The sequence below is a fragment of the Salvelinus fontinalis genome, unplaced genomic scaffold (genome assembly GCF_029448725.1).
Source record: "Salvelinus fontinalis isolate EN_2023a unplaced genomic scaffold, ASM2944872v1 scaffold_1339, whole genome shotgun sequence".
Taxonomy (NCBI): Eukaryota; Metazoa; Chordata; class Actinopteri; order Salmoniformes; family Salmonidae; genus Salvelinus; species Salvelinus fontinalis.
In genome coordinates this window covers 349-16,013 of record NW_026601548.1, presented here as the reverse complement: position 1 = coordinate 16,013, position 15,665 = coordinate 349, and the positions used below count along the sequence as shown (strand labels likewise).

Sequence of the window (15,665 nt, the reverse complement as noted above, 5' to 3'; positions counted from 1 at the left end):
CCACAGTAACTAGTTCCACTTGTTTCTGTGTGTCAGTCTGAATAGCTGAGGTTACAGACCCCCCCCCCCCCCCCCCAGTAACTAGTTCCACTTGTTTCTGTGTGTCAGTCTGAATAGCTGAGGTTACAGACCCCCCCCCCCCCCCCCCCCCCTGTAACTAGTTCCACTTGTTTCTGTGTGTCAGTCTGAATAGCTGAGGTTACAGACCCCCCCCCCCCCCCCCCCCCCCAGTAACTAGTTCCACTTGTTTCTGTGTGTCAGTCAGAATAGCTGAGGTTACAGACCCCCCCCCCGCCCCCCCCCAGTAACTAGTTCCACTTGTTTCTGTGTGTCAGTCTGAATAGCTGAGGTTACAGACCCCCCCGCCCCCCCCCCAGTAACTAGTTCCACTTGTATCTGTGTGTCAGTCTGAATAGCTGAGGTTACAGAACCCCCCCCCCCCCCCCAGTAACTAGTTCCACTTGTTTCTGTGTGTCAGTCTGAATAGCTGAGGTTACAGACCCCCCCCCCCCCCCCCAGTAACTAGTTCCACTTGTTTCTGTGTGTCAGTCTGAATAGCTGAGGTTACAGACCCCCCCCCCCCCCCCCCAGTAACTAGTTCCACTTGTTTCTGTGTGTCAGTCTGAATAGCTGAGGTTACAGACCCCCCCGCCCCCCCCCCAGTAACTAGTTCCACTTGTATCTGTGTGTCAGTCTGAATAGCTGAGGTTACAGAACCCCCCCCCCCCCCCAGTAACTAGTTCCACTTGTTTCTGTGTGTCAGTCTGAATAGCTGAGGTTACAGACCCCCCCCCCCCCCCCCCCAGTAACTAGTTCCACTTGTTTCTGTGTGTCAGTCTGAATAGCTGAGGTTACAGACCCCCCCCCCCCCCCCCCAGTAACTAGTTCCACTTGTTTCTGTGTGTCAGTCTGAATAGCTGAGGTTACAGACCCCCCCCCCCCCCCAGTAACTAGTTCCACTTGTTTCTGTGTGTCAGTCTGAATAGCTGAGGTTACAGACCCCCCCCCCCCCCCCCCAGTAACTAGTTCCACTTGTTTCTGTGTGTCAGTCTGAATAGCTGAGGTTACACACCCCCCCCAGTAACTAGTTCCACTTGTTTCTGTGTGTCAGTCTGAATAGCTGAGGTTACAGATCCCCCCCCCCCCCCCCCCCCCCCCAGTAACTAGTTCCACTTGTTTCTGTGTGTCAGTCTGAATAGCTGAGGTTACACACCCCCCCCCCCCCCAGTAATTAGTTCCACTTGTTTCTGTGTGTCAGTCTGAATAGCTGAGGTTACACCCCCCCCCCCCCCCCCCCCAGTAACTAGTTCCACTTGTTTCTGTGTCAGTCTGAATAGCTGAGGTTACAGACCCCCCCCCCCCCCAGTAACTAGTTCCACTTGTTTCTGTGTGTCAGTCTGAATAGCTGAGGTTACATCTATTGGCTATGCATACTAAGTAGCGTGCTAGTAAGGACATTATGGACCAATGAGAGGAGAGACACTCACCCTGAGGCTTTGTGAATGGTGGGTGACGTGGAGGCGGAGCTGGCAGAGTTCCGCTTGGAGAGGTCGAGCACACTGTCCGCTACGGGAGGAATCAGACAACTAGTTAGAGGTCAGACAACTAGTCAGAGGTCACGCAACTAGTCAGTGGTCAGACAACTAGTCAGTAGTCAGACAACTAGTTAGTCAGAGGCCAGACAACTAGTCAGTGGTCAGACAACTAGTTAGTCAGAGGCCAGACAACTAGTCAGTCAGAGGCCAGACAACTAGTCAGTGGTCAGACAACTAGTTAGTCAGAGGCCAGACAACTAGTCAGTCAGAGGCCAGACAACTAGTCAGTAGTCAGACAACTAGTTAGACGTCACGCAACTAGTCAGTGGTCAGTCAACTAGTCAGAGGTCAGACAACTAGTCAGTCAGAGGCCAGACAACTAGTCAGAGGTCACGCAACTAGTCAGTGGTCAGTCAACTAGTCAGAGGTCAGACAACTAGTCAGTCAGAGGCCAGACAACTAGTCAGAGGTCACGCAACTAGTCAGTGGTCAGTCAACTAGTCAGAGGCCAGACAACTAGTCAGTCAGAGGCCAGACAACTAGTCAGTGGTCAGACAACTAGTCAGTCAGAGGTCAGACAACTAGTCAGTCAGAGGCCAGACAACTAGTCAGTCAGAGGCCAGACAACTAGTCAGTGGTCAGACAACTAGTCAGTCAGAGGCCAGACAACTAGTCAGTCAGAGGCCAGACAACTAGTCAGTCAGAGGCCAGACAACTAGTCAGTCAGAGGCCAGACAACTAGTCAGTCAGAGGCCAGACAACTAGTCAGTCAGAGGCCAGACAACTAGTCAGTCAGAGGCCAGACAACTAGTCAGTCAGAGGCCAGACAACTAGTCAGTCAGAGGCCAGACAACTAGTCAGTCAGAGGCCAGACAACTAGTCAGTCAGAGGCCAGACAACTAGTCAGTCAGAGGCCAGACAACTAGTTAGTCAGAGGCCAGACAACTAGTTAGTCAGAGGCCAGACAACTAGTTGGAGATGTGTGGCTCTCGGTCCTGTTGGGTTCTCTACCTGGTGTGGGTTCTAAGTCCTGTTGGGTTCTCTACCTGGTATTGGTTCTAAGTCCTGTTGGGTTCTCTACCTGGTGTGGGTTCTAAGTCCTGTTGGGTTCTCTACCTGGTATTGGTTCTAGGTCCTGTTGGGTTCTCTACCTGGTGTGGGTTATAAGTCCTATTGGGTTCTCTATCTGGTATTGGTTCTAAGTCCTGTTGGGTTCTCTACCTGGTATTGGTTCTAGGTCCTGTTGGGTTCTCTACCTGGTGTTGGTTCTAGGTCCTGTTGGGTCCTCTCCCTGGTGTTGGTTCTCTACCTGGTGTGGGTTCTAAGTCCTGTCGGGTTCTCTACCTGTTGTGGGTTCCTCCTCCTGGTTCCGTGTCACAGTGAGGTCTAGCGGTGTGTCGAGGCCAGACTGCTGGGAGCCCGTGATGGTAGAGGTGGTAAGGTGTGTCTTGGAGGCGTACTCCATAGCGAACTGCCTGACCATCCTCCTCATCAGTTCCTGGGCCACCAGAGGAACGTTAGGGTCTCCGCTGGACGCCAGCTCTGGCATGGACAGACAATCAATCACAGGTATATACACTGTCTACGTACATTTCTCTAGCATGTATGAACCAGGTAGCCAACGATGCTACGTGGCGTTGTTAGCATTAGAGTGTAAATGCCAGCCGTCGTCTCTGTTCTGATTGGACGGGGACTCACCTTTCTTATGGAACACAGCGTGGAGGAACCTGTGAGCTGATAGGCTGCTGTCCGAGAGGGAAGGGGCTTGGACGGGCGTGTCGTCTGAGGGGGAGGGCAGGGGGGAGGCGGCCACTGGGACATGGTCCTATTAGAAGAGGAAGAGACAATGTCATAACAACACATACAAGCCACACCAGACGGCGTAGGGCGCGTTCCTCTGCCCAAACGGCGTAGGGCGCGTTCCTCTACCCAGGCGGCGTAGGGCGCGTTCCTCTACCCAGGCGGCGCTGACGCCTGCCAGATCTTACAACGTCTGGATCCATATTTTATGTATCAGCTAACCACATCATAACGCAACGTCTGAGCAGCGGACCACAACCAAAGTCACCTGGACGACGACAGCTGCAAACATTCAGTGACTGACAGAGAAACCCAGTAAAGCGGATATAAATGAACTAAACTAAAGCTCTCCCGTGAGAGCTGGAACTAACTGAAAGCGTTTCCGCGAGAGCTGGAACTAAACTGAAAGTGTTCCCGTGAGAGCTGGAACTAACTGAAAGCGTTTCCGCGAGAGCTGGAACTAAACTGAAAGTGTTCCCGTGAGAGCTGGAACTAACTGAAAGCGTTTCCGCGAGAGCTGGAACTAAACTGAAAGTGTTCCCGTGAGAGCTGGAACTAACTGAAAGTGTTCCCGTGAGAGCTGGAACTAACTGAAAGCTCTCCCGCGAGAGCTGGAACTAAACTGAAAGTGTTCCCGTGAGAGCTGGAACTAACTGAAAGCTCTCCCGTGAGAGCTGGAACTAACTGAAAGCGTTTCCGCGAGAGCTGGAACTAAACTGAAAGTGTTCCCGTGAGAGCTGGAACTAACTGAAAGCGTTTCCGCGAGAGCTGGAACTAAACTGAAAGTGTTCCCGTGAGAGCTGGAACTAACTGAAAGCGTTTCCGCGAGAGCTGGAACTAAACTGAAAGTGTTCCCGTGAGAGCTGGAACTAACTGAAAGCTTTTCCGTGAGAGCTGGAAGTAAATCAAGACAGAAAATAGCAGTGCGTTTGTATCATGAAGTTGAACTTACATTGATCAGCAGGCTGCAGAAGGAACAACTGGCCTTCACTGCCCAGTCCTCTAGCTCCTCTGGTTCACAGTCTGGGGAAACACACACACACGCACACGCACACGCACACGCACACGCACACACACACACACACACACACACAATAAAGTCTCAGTCGTACCAACTGGGGGCAAACACACACACGATCACGTCAAAGACAAGACTCATGTATAACACAAAAATACTTGTACGCAAATTCATACACCCACACACACACACACACACACACACACACACACACACACACTGACACTCACCATCAAAAATATTGAGGTCTCTGAGCAGCAACGGGCCATAGATTCCCTCCAGAATGCTCTCGAACCCTGCACAACACAAAGGAATATACTGTCAACGACAGGTAGAGGTGAGGCAGGTAGCCTAGTGGTTAGAGGAGGCAGGTAGCCTAGTGGTTAGAGGAGACAGGTAGCCTAGTGGTTTGAGGAGACAGGTAGGTAGCCTCGTGGTTTGAGGAGACAGGTAGGTAGCCTCGTGGTTTGAGGAGACAGGTAGGTAGCCTCGTGGTTTGAGGAGACAGGTAGCCTAGTGGTTTGAGGAGACAGGTAGCCTAGTGGTTAGAGGAGGCAGGTAGCCTAGTGGTTAGAGGAGACAGGTAGGTAGCCTCGTGGTTAGAGGAGACAGGTAGGTAGCCTCGTGGTTAGAGGAGACAGGTAGCCTAGTGGTTAGAGGAGGCAGGTAGCCTAGTGGTTAGAGGAGGCAGGTAGCCTAGTGGTTAGAGGAGGCAGGTAGCCTAGTGGTTAGAGGAGGCAGGTAGCCTAGTGGTTAGAGGAGGCAGGTAGCCTAGTGGTTAGAGGAGAGGCAGGTAGCCTAGTGGTTAGAGGAGAGGCAGGTAGCCTAGTGGTTAGAGGAGACAGGTAGCCTAGTGGTTAGAGGAGACAGGTAGCCTAGTGGTTAGAGGAGACAGGTAGCCTAGTGGTTAGAGGAGACAGGTAGCCTAGTGGTTAGAGGAGACAGGTAGCCTAGTGGTTAGAGGAGACAGGTAGCCTCGTGGTTAGAGGCGGCAGGTAGCCTCGTGGTTAGAGGAGGCAGGTAGCCTCGTGGTTAGAGGAGGCAGGTAGCCTCGTGGTTAGAGGAGGCAGGTAGCCTCGTGGTTAGAGGAGGCAGGTAGCCTCGTGGTTAGAGGAGGCAGGTAGCCTCGTGGTTAGAGGAGACAGGTAGCCTCGTGGTTAGAGGAGGCAGGTAGCCTCGTGGTTAGAGGAGGCAGGTAGCCTAGTGGTTAGAGGAGGCAGGTAGCCTAGTGGTTAGAGGAGGCAGGTAGCCTAGTGGTTAGAGGAGGCAGGTAGCCTCGTGGTTAGAGGAGGCAGGTAGCCTCGTGGTTAGAGGAGACAGGTAGCCTCGTGGTTAGAGGAGGCAGGTAGCCTCGTGGTTAGAGGAGGCAGGTAGCCTCGTGGTTAGAGGAGGCAGGTAGCCTCGTGGTTAGAGGAGGCAGGTAGCCTCGTGGTTAGAGGAGGCAGGTAGCCTCGTGGTTAGAGGAGGCAGGTAGCCTCGTGGTTAGAGGAGGCAGGTAGCCTCGTGGTTAGAGGAGGCAGGTAGCCTCGTGGTTAGAGGAGGCAGGTAGCCTCGTGGTTAGAGGAGGCAGGTAGCCTCGTGGTTAGAGGAGACAGGTAGCCTCGTGGTTAGAGGAGAGGCAGGTAGCCTCGTGGTTACAGGAGGCAGGTAGCCTAGTGGTTAGAGGAGGCAGGTAGCCTAGTGGTTAGAGGAGGCAGGTAGCCTCGTGGTTAGAGGAGGCAGGTAGCCTGGTGGTTAGAGGAGGCAGGTAGCCTCGTGGTTAGAGGAGGCAGGTAGCCTGGTGGTTAGAGGAGGCAGGTAGCCTGGTGGTTAGAGGAGGCAGGTAGCCTGGTGGTTAGAGGAGGCAGGTAGCCTAGTGGTTAGAGGAGGCAGGTAGCCTAGTGGTTAGAGGAGGCAGGTAGCCTAGTGGTTAGAGGAGGCAGGTAGCCTAGTGGTTAGAGGAGGCAGGTAGCCTAGTGGTTAGAGGAGGCAGGTAGCCTAGTGGTTAGAGGAGGCAGGTAGCCTAGTGGTTAGAGGAGGCAGGTAGCCTAGTGGTTAGAGGAGGCAGGTAGCCTAGTGGTTAGAGGAGGCAGGTAGCCTAGTGGTTAGAGGCGGCAGGTAGCCTAGTGGTTAGAGGAGGCAGGTAGCCTAGTGGTTAGAGGAGGCAGGTAGCCTAGTGGTTAGAGGAGGCAGGTAGCCTAGTGGTTAGAGGAGGCAGGTAGCCTAGTGGTTAGAGGAGGCAGGTAGCCTAGTGGTTAGAGGAGGCAGGTAGCCTAGTGGTTAGAGGAGGCAGGTAGCCTGGTGGTTAGAGGAGGCAGGTAGCCTAGTGGTTAGAGGAGGGAGGCAGGTAGCCTAGTGGTTAGAGGAGGGAGGCAGGTAGCCTAGTGGTTAGAGGAGGGAGGCAGGTAGCCTAGTGGTTAGAGGAGGGAGGCAGGTAGCCTAGTGGTTAGAGGAGGGAGGCAGGTAGCCTAGTGGTTAGAGGAGGCAGGTAGCCTAGCGGTTAGAGGAGGCAGGTAGCCTAGCGGTTAGAGGAGGCAGGTAGCCTAGCGGTTAGAGGAGGCAGGTAGCCTAGCGGTTAGAGGAGGCAGGTAGCCTAGCGGTTAGAGGAGGCAGGTAGCCTAGCGGTTAGAGGAGGCAGGTAGCCTAGCGGTTAGAGGAGGCAGGTTGGCCTAGCGGTTAGAGGAGACAGGTAGCCTAGCGGTTAGAGGAGGCAGGTAGCCTAGCGGTTAGAGGAGGCAGGTAGCCTAGCGGTTAGAGGAGGCAGGTAGCCTAGCGGTTAGAGGAGGCAGGTAGCCTAGCGGTTAGAGGAGGCAGGTAGCCTAGCGGTTAGAGGAGGCAGGTAGCCTAGCGGTTAGAGGTGGCAGGTAGCCTAGCGGTTAGAGGTGGCAGGTAGCCTAGCGGTTAGAGGAGACAGGTAGCCTAGCGGTTAGAGGAGGCAGGTAGCCTAGCGGTTAGAGGAGGCAGGTAGCCTAGTGGTTAGAGGAGGCAGGTAGCCTAGTGGTTAGAGGAGACAGGTAGCCTAGTGGTTAGAGGAGACAGGTAGCCTAGTGGTTAGAGGAGGCAGGTAGCCTAGTGGTTAGAGGAGGCAGGTAGCCTAGTGGTTAGAGGAGGCAGGTAGCCTAGTGGTTAGAGGAGGCAGGTAGCCTAGTGGTTAGAGGAGGCAGGTGGTCTAGTGGTTAGAGGAGGCAGGTGGTCTAGTGGTTAGAGGAGGCAGGTGGTCTAGTGGTTAGAGGAGGCAGGTAGCCTAGTGGTTAGAGGAGGCAGGAAGCCTAGTGGTTAGAGGAGGCAGGAAGCCTAGTGGTTAGAGCGTTGGACTAGTAACCAAAAGGTTGCTAGATCGAATCCCCCGAGCTGACAGGGTATAAATCTGTCGTTCCGCCCCCGAACAAGGCAGTTAACCCACTGTTCCCCGGTATGCCGTCATTGTAAATAAGAATTTGTTCTTAACTGACTTGCCTTGTTAAATAAAAGGTTAAATTAAATAATAGTCGTGCAGGCAGCAATCGGTTGAAGAGCATTTGGTTTTACTAGCATTTAAGAGCAGTTGGAGGCCGCGGAAGGAGTATTGTATGGCGTTGAAGCTCGTTTGGAGGTTTGTTAATAACACAGTGTCCAAAGAAGGGCCAGAAGTATACAGAATGGTGTCGTCTGCGTAGAGGTGGATCAGAGAATCACCAGCAGCAAGAGCAACATCATTGATAGATACAGAGAAAAGAGTCGGCCCGAGAATTGAACCCTGTGTTACCCCCATAGAGACTGCCAGAGGTCCGGACAACAGGCCCTCCGATTTGACACACTGAACTCTATCTGAGAAGTAGTTGGTGAACCAGGCGAGGCAGTCATTAGAGAAACCGAGGCTGTTGAGTCTGCCGATAAGAATACGGTGATTGACAGAGTCGAAAGCCTTGTCAAAAACTGGCTGTTGTTGACAAGCACCCTCAGTTCATATGCATATTATTTCCTATTTAATGAAGTGATTGAAATGACCTTCATCCTCAATAGTCTATTCCAGCATTCTACTACTGGGGGGGGGGGGGGGGGGGGGGACAAGCATCTCAACAAAAAAAAACAATAATAATAATGGCCTCGCTATTCATGTTTAATACATTTGTTTATTTGAACTATGGAGGCTGCTACATCATTCAGTTTACATCTTGACTACTGTAGACTATCTCAAACAAGAGTGTGTGTGTGTGCGTGTGCGCGTGTGTGTGTGTGTGTATCATGTGTTGTCTATGCCTATTGAAATGACAAGTCGAACTCGCAAATGGGCCATTTGTAACCGTTTGTAGTCGTAACATGGTGGTTTGTGGTAGATGGCCCCATATACCACGGCTAACGGCTGTATCCAGACACTTGGTATTTTGGTATTTTATTAGGATCCCCATTAGCTGTTGCAAAAGCAGCAGCTACTCTTCCTGGGGTTCCACACAAAGCATTATAACATAATACAGAACATCAATAGACAAGAACAGCTCAAGGACAGAACTACATATATTTTTTGAAAAGGCAAGACAAGGCAAGAGAGTCACCTCTGTTCTGGGCCAGCTGCACTTGACTTTAAGCATCACGCTTAAAGCCAATTTATTCTCGATTCGAAAATGTGGTCGGAGGCGCTATACGGAGGGAGTGAGGCGATTGCGGAGAGGCCAAATTGAGTTCCATACCACATCCCTCCCAAATGTTGTTACAATGCGGAGGGCTTCGTAATAGCTCCACATTGACATGACAGGTTGATGGTAGGTGGGGGGCGGGAGTTCCTGTATAAACACAAACTCACTTCCTTCACAACAGCGCTGCTCGTAAGAAGTCTGAATGCCCCTGACTTCTGCTGAGGCCGTATCACAGTAAATGCTGTTCGGCCACTGCAGACATTGCTTTGACCATGCAGAGCGTTTAAAGAACAACCCTTAACCGTGATATATTGGCCATATACCATACCTCCTCATGCCTTATTTCTTCAATCACAGCAGTCAAACAAATTAAATTGACATACATGGATGGATTAAAAAATCTGGTGAGTTTAAATTAAGGGTGAATTATATTTTCTCTTGCGACATAGTCAACATTTGTTTATTAAATTTGCAATAATTATTTTCATGAAAAACGAATTTTGCTTCTAACATCATTACAAGTTACAAGTAAAGTGTTTATTGTACAAATGTGGCAACTCCTCTCTTGCATAAAAAAAGGAGGTGGGCTAGTTCAGGCCTTTTAGCTGGTCATTTGGCTAAATATTTGAACTTGACCTGGCAACCCTATTGGTAACATTAGCTAGCTAGCTAACGTTACACTCACAACCCCCTTCCCCAAAATAACCTAAACATTAGCCGGTACAAATCACGGTTGTCAATGTCTAGCTACATATTTAACAGCTGGCTAGCTAACATAACCTATAAAAACAACTGTATAGCACGAAACTGTTATTCTAACATGTTTTACTAACAACTAAACGTTAGCTGGGATACTTATCGACAATATAACGCAATCCTAACTACACGTTAGCTATACAAATTAGTATGAAAATGTCTATCTATTTTTAAACCCGTTTGAGTGAAATGTTTACCGTTCATTTCTATGTTTTTTTGTTAATGTTGTGTTTTCTCACTTGGGTTTGTTAATTTCACTTGTTTCGCCAATGTAAACATGTTTCCCCCGTGACAATAAAGCCTCTTGACTCGAACGGTAGCTAGTAATGGTAACCATAACAAACATGTTAGCTAGCTAACCTGATCCAACTAGTTAGCATGCTAGCTGCTAGAAATCACGGATACGACTTCTGCCGGGGGGGTTACGGGACATACATTGAAACAGCCAAGACAGGACAAAGAAAATGGAGCCAACCGACATGGACATGCTAACGTTAGTTACCTGCAGTTAAGGCAGATTGCAAAGGTATCTAGCATTAGCGGCTAACGTTACAGCTAAACCGGGTTTAACTCTTGTTGCGGATCTTCCCTTTTGTACTTTGGGGATGTAATCGCTTCCAAGTCAAAAGCCATTAAAAAATATGCCTAGGATCTTCTTACCCACGCAGTTGATCAGTTTGTGCCGCCAGGTATCGAGTTCCCGCCTGAATCCTTTCCTTTCTACGGTGCATTTGGAGCTGCGGCACTGGGCAGCCATTCTGTCTGCCTCCTCCTTTCCCCCTGCTCTCTCCGTCTCTGCGTGACGTCACCAGGAGTCAACCTCCGCTCATCCCGACTGACCTTTCTCTCGCTCTCTGTCTCTCTGTGTGTCTCTCTCTCTCTCTCTCTTTGTGTGTGTGTGTGTCTCTCTCTCTATCACTCTCTCTGTCTCTCTCACTCTCTCTCTCTTTCTGTCTCTCTCTCTCTCACTCTCTGTGTCTCTCTCTCTCTATTTGTGTGTGTGTCTCTCTCTCTCTATCACTCTCTCTGTCTCTCTCACTCTCTATCTCTCTGTCTCTCTCTCTCACTCTCTCTGTCTCTCTCTCTCTCTTTCTCTCTCTCTGTCTCTCTCTCTCTCACTCTCTCTCTCTCTCTCTCTCTCTCTCTCACTCTCTCTCTCTCTCTCTCTCTCTCTCTCTCTCTCTCTCTCTCTCTCTCTCACTATTCAATTCAAGGGGAAACATATGTTAACATTGCCAAAGCAAGTGAGGTAGATAATATACAAAGGTGAAATAAACAATAAAAATGAACAGTAAACATTACACTCACAGAAGTTCCAAAATAATAAAGACATTTCAAATGTCATATTATGTCTATATGCAGTGTTGTAATGATGTGCAAATAGTTAAAGTACAAAAGGGAAAATAAATAAGCATAAATATGGGTTTTATTTACAATGGTGTTTGTTCTTCACTGGTTGACCTTTTCTTGTGGCAACAGGTCACACATCTTGCTGCTGTGATGGAACACTGTGATATTTCATCCAATAGAGTTGATCAAAACCGGGCTTGTTTTCGAATTCTTTGTGGGTCTGTGTAATGTGAGGGAAATATCTGTCTCTAATATGGTCATACATTTGGCAGGAAGTTAGGAAGTGCAGCTCAGTTTCCACCTCATTTTGTGGGCAGTGTGCACATAGCCTGTCTTCTCTTGAGAGCCAGGTCTGCCTACTGCTGCCTTTCTCAATAGCAAGGCTCACTGAGTCTGTACATAGTCAAAGCTTTCATTAAGTTTGGGTCAGTCACAGTGGTCAGGTATTCTGCCACTGTGTACTCTCTGTTTAGGGCCAAATAACATTCTAGTTTGCTCTGTTTTTTTGTTATTTCTTTCCAACGTGTCAAGTAATTATCTTTTAGTTTTCTCATGATTTGGTTGGGTCTAATTGTGTTGCTGTCCTGGGGCTCTGTGGGGTCTGTTTGTGTTTGTGAACAGAGCCCCAGGACCAGCTTGCTACGGGGACTCTTCTCCAGGTTCATCTCTCTGTGGGTGATGGTTTTGTTGTGGAATGTTTGGGCATCTCTTCCTTTTAGGTGGTTGTAGAATTTAACGTCTCTTTTCTGGATTTTGATAATTAGCGGATATTGGCTCTGCATGCATTATTTGGTGTTTTACGTTGTACACTGAGGATATTGTTGCAGAATTCTGCATGCAGAGTCTCAATTTGGTGTTTGTCCTATTTTGTGAATTCTTGGTTGGTGAGTGGACCCCAGACCCCAGACTCACAACCATAAAGGGCAATGGGTTCTAGCAAGGAACCGCCCTTGCTGTCTCTGCCTGGCCGGTTCCCCTCTCTCCACTGGGATTCTCTGCCTCTAACTCTAATACAGGGGCTGAGTCACTGGCTTACTGGTGCTCTTTCATGCCGTCCCTAGGAGGGGTGCGTCACTTGAGTGGGTTGAGTCGCTGACGTGGTCTTCCTGTCCGGGTTGGAGCCCCCCCTTGGTTTGTGCCTTGGCGGAGATCTTTGTGGGCTATACTCGGCCTTGTCTCAGGATGGTAAGTTGGTGGTCGAAGATATCCCTCTAGTGGTGTGGGGGCTGTGCTTTAGCAAAGTGGGTGGGGTTATATCCTGCCTGTTTGGCCCTGTCCGGGGGTATCGTCGGATGGGGCCACAGTGTCTCCTGACCCCTCCTGTCTCAGCCTTCAGTATTTATGCTGCAGTAGTTTATGTGTCGGGAGGCTAGGGTCAGTCTGTTATATCTGGAGTATTTCTCCTGTCTTATCCGGTGTCCTTTGTGAATTTAAGTATGCTCTCTCTAATTCTTTCTTTCTCTCTTTGGCCTGAGCCCTAGGACCATGCCTCAGGACTACCTGGCCTGATGACTCCTTGTTGTCCCCAGTCCACCTGGACGTGCTGCTGCTCCAGTTTCAACTGTTCTGCCTGCGGCTATGGAACCCTGACCTGTTCACCGGACGTGCTACCTGGTTAAATACATTTATTAAAAATATATATATATGTACTGTACTGTAAGGGCCCAGAATCTGTGCAGAAGATCTAGGTGCTGATGTAGATCCTCCTTGGTTGGTGACAGATCTAGGTGCTGCTGTAGACCCTCCTTGGTTGGGACAGATCTAGGTGCTGCTGTAGGCCCTCCTTGGTTGGTGACAGATCTAGGTGCTGCTGTAGGCCCTCCATGGTTGGGGACAGATCTAGGTGCTGCTGTAGACCCTCCTTGGTTGGGGACAGATCTAGGTGCTGCTGTAGACCCTCCTTGGTTGGGGACAGATCTAGGTGCTGCTGTAGGCCCTCCTTGGTTGGTGACAGATATATGTTCTGCTGTAGGCCCTCCTTGGTTGGGGACAGATCTAGGTGCTGCTGTAGGTCCTCCTTGGTTGGGGACAGATCTAGGTGCTGCTGTAGACCCTCCTTGGTTGGGGACAGATCTAGGTGCTGCTGTAGGCCCTCCTTGGTTGGTGACAGAAGCATCAGAACATCAGCAAACAGGAGACATTTGACTTCAGATTCTCTCTCTCTCTCTCTCTCTCTCTCTCTCTCTCTCTCTCTCATATATATATATATCTATATATAAATATATATATCTATCTATCTAACTTTATTTGCATTCAAAACATATGTTTACAAGTGAAATAGATCATAAACAAAAGTAAACAATCGAAGAATGAACAGTAAACATTACACTCACAGACGTTTCAAAAGAATAGAGAGAAATGTCCTAATATGTCTCTGTTCAGTGTTATAATGATCTCTCTCTCTCTCTCCCAAGCACACACACTGTGTACATTGTACAGCAAGCATCAGCATCATCATCTGAATGCAGAGACTAAGTCTCCTATGTTGGGGACAATGACACAGACGGTGTATCCATGGTTCAGACGGGCTGTGTTTACACAGGAGCCTAATTCAGATTATTAATCCCCCCCACTAATTTGTCTTTTTAACCAGTCAGATCTGATCTTTAGCTAAAGTGTTCTGCCTGTGTAAACGCTGCCTCGGTTAGCATATCTCTGCATATGTAGATAGTCTATACCATCTATAGTCTATGTAGAGAGTCTATACCATCTATAGTCTATGTAGAGAGTCTATACCATCTATAGTCTATGTAGAGAGTCTATACCATCTATAGTCTATGTAGAGAGTCTAGACCATCTATAGTCTATGTAGAGAGTCTATACCATCTATAGTCTATACCATCTATAGTCTATGTAGAGAGTCTATACCATCTATAGTCTATGTAGAGAGTCTATACCATCTATAGTCTATGTAGAGAGTCTATACCATCTATAGTCTATGTAGAGAGTCTATACCATCTATAGTCTATGTAGAGAGTCTATACCATCTACAGTCTATGTAGAGAGTCTATACCATCTATAGTCTATGTAGAGAGTCTATACCATCTATAGTCTATGTAGAGAGTCTATACCATCTATAGTCTATGTAGAGAGTCTATACCATCTATAGTCTATGTAGAGAGTCTATACCATCTATAGTCTATGTAGAGAGTCTATACCATCTATAGTCTTTGTAGAGAGTCTATACCATCTATAGTCTATGTAGAGAGTCTATACCATCTATAGTCTATGTAGAGAGTCTATACCATCTATAGTCAATGTAGAGAGTCTATACCATCTATAGTATATACCATCTATAGTCTATGTAGAGAGTCTATACCATCTATAGTCTATGTAGAGAGTCTAGACCATCTATAGTCTATGTAGAGAGTCTATACCATCTACTGCATCTTGCTACCTGCCCTCCAGGACACCTACACCACCCGATGTCACAGGAAGGCCATAAAAGATCATCAAGGACAACAACCACCCGAGCCACTGCCTGTTCACCCCGCTATCATCCAGAAGGCGAGGTCAGTACAGGTGCATCAAAGCAGGGACCGAGAGACTGAAAAACAGCTTCTCTCTCTCAAGGCCATCAGACTGTTAAACAGCCACCACTAACATTGAGTGGCTGCTGCCAACATACTGACTCAAATCTCTAGCCACTTTAATAATTAATAATTGGATGTAATAAATGTATCACTAGCCACTTTAAATAATGCCACTTTATGTTTACATACCCTACATTACTCATCTCATATGTATATACTGTACTCTATACCATCTTGCCTATGCCGTTCAGTCATCGCTCATCCATATATTTATATGTACATATTCTTATTCATCCCTTTAGATTTGTGTGTATTAGGTAGTTGTTGTGAAATTGTTAGATTACTCGTTGGTTATTACTGCATTGTCGGAACTAGAAGCACAAGCATTTCGCTACACTCGCATTAACATCTGCTAACCATGTGACCAATACGATTTGATTTGATTTGCAATGTACGGTCTCAAGTAGTTGGTAAAATTACAAGCGAACTTTTTTCAAGGAGTCAGCAACTTTAGGTGATTTCCTCATAATAGATTTGTTGTCTAACTCATGAGTGTAATTTCTGTGCTTCTATGATGTCTGGAAAGTCCTCAAAAGGTATGTATTTGCTAAATTGTTCTGCCTGTGTAAACGCAGCCTTGGTAGCATATCTCTGGATACACGCTGACTCCTAGCCTCTAGCGACAGACCCTGAGATGGGGGGGGGCTGCAGGTCTTCATCTACTGGGCCTGTGGTATAGTTGGAGCCTCTAGCGACAGACCCTGAGATGGGGGGGGGGGGGGCTGCAGGTCTTCATCTACTGGGCCTGTGGTATAGTTGGAGCCTCTAGCGACAGACCCTGAGATGGGGGGGGCTGCAGGTCTTCATCTACTGGGCCTGTGGTATAGTTGGAGCCTCTAGCGACAGACCCTGAGATGGGGGGGGGGGGGGGGGGGGCTGCAGGTCTTCATCTACTGGGCCTGTGGTATAGTTGAAGCCTCTAGCGACAGACCCTGAGATGGGGGGGGGGGGGGGGGGGGGGCGGTGTCTACTGGGCCTGTGGTATAGTTGAAGCAACATTTTAAATGGACGTTTTGAAGCA

General features: G+C 48.8%; 1 protein-coding gene across 1 annotated transcript in view; it reads right to left on the bottom strand.

Moving 5' to 3' along the window:
- The window catches only part of LOC129849035 (serine/arginine repetitive matrix protein 2-like), a 33,993-nt gene extending 23,470 nt beyond the window's left edge, over positions 1-10,523 (bottom strand). The window contains exons 1-6 of the mRNA XM_055916101.1: positions 10,362-10,523; positions 4,584-4,649; positions 4,288-4,358; positions 3,234-3,360; positions 2,880-3,077; positions 1,488-1,566 (exon numbers count right to left, since the gene is read on the bottom strand). Of these exons, the coding sequence (XP_055772076.1) occupies positions 1,488-1,566; positions 2,880-3,077; positions 3,234-3,360; positions 4,288-4,358; positions 4,584-4,649; positions 10,362-10,458 (638 nt within the window). The 5' untranslated portion in view covers positions 10,459-10,523. The remainder of the gene's footprint in view (positions 1-1,487; positions 1,567-2,879; positions 3,078-3,233; positions 3,361-4,287; positions 4,359-4,583; positions 4,650-10,361) is intronic.
- Between the last annotated feature and the right edge of the window lie 5,142 nt (positions 10,524-15,665).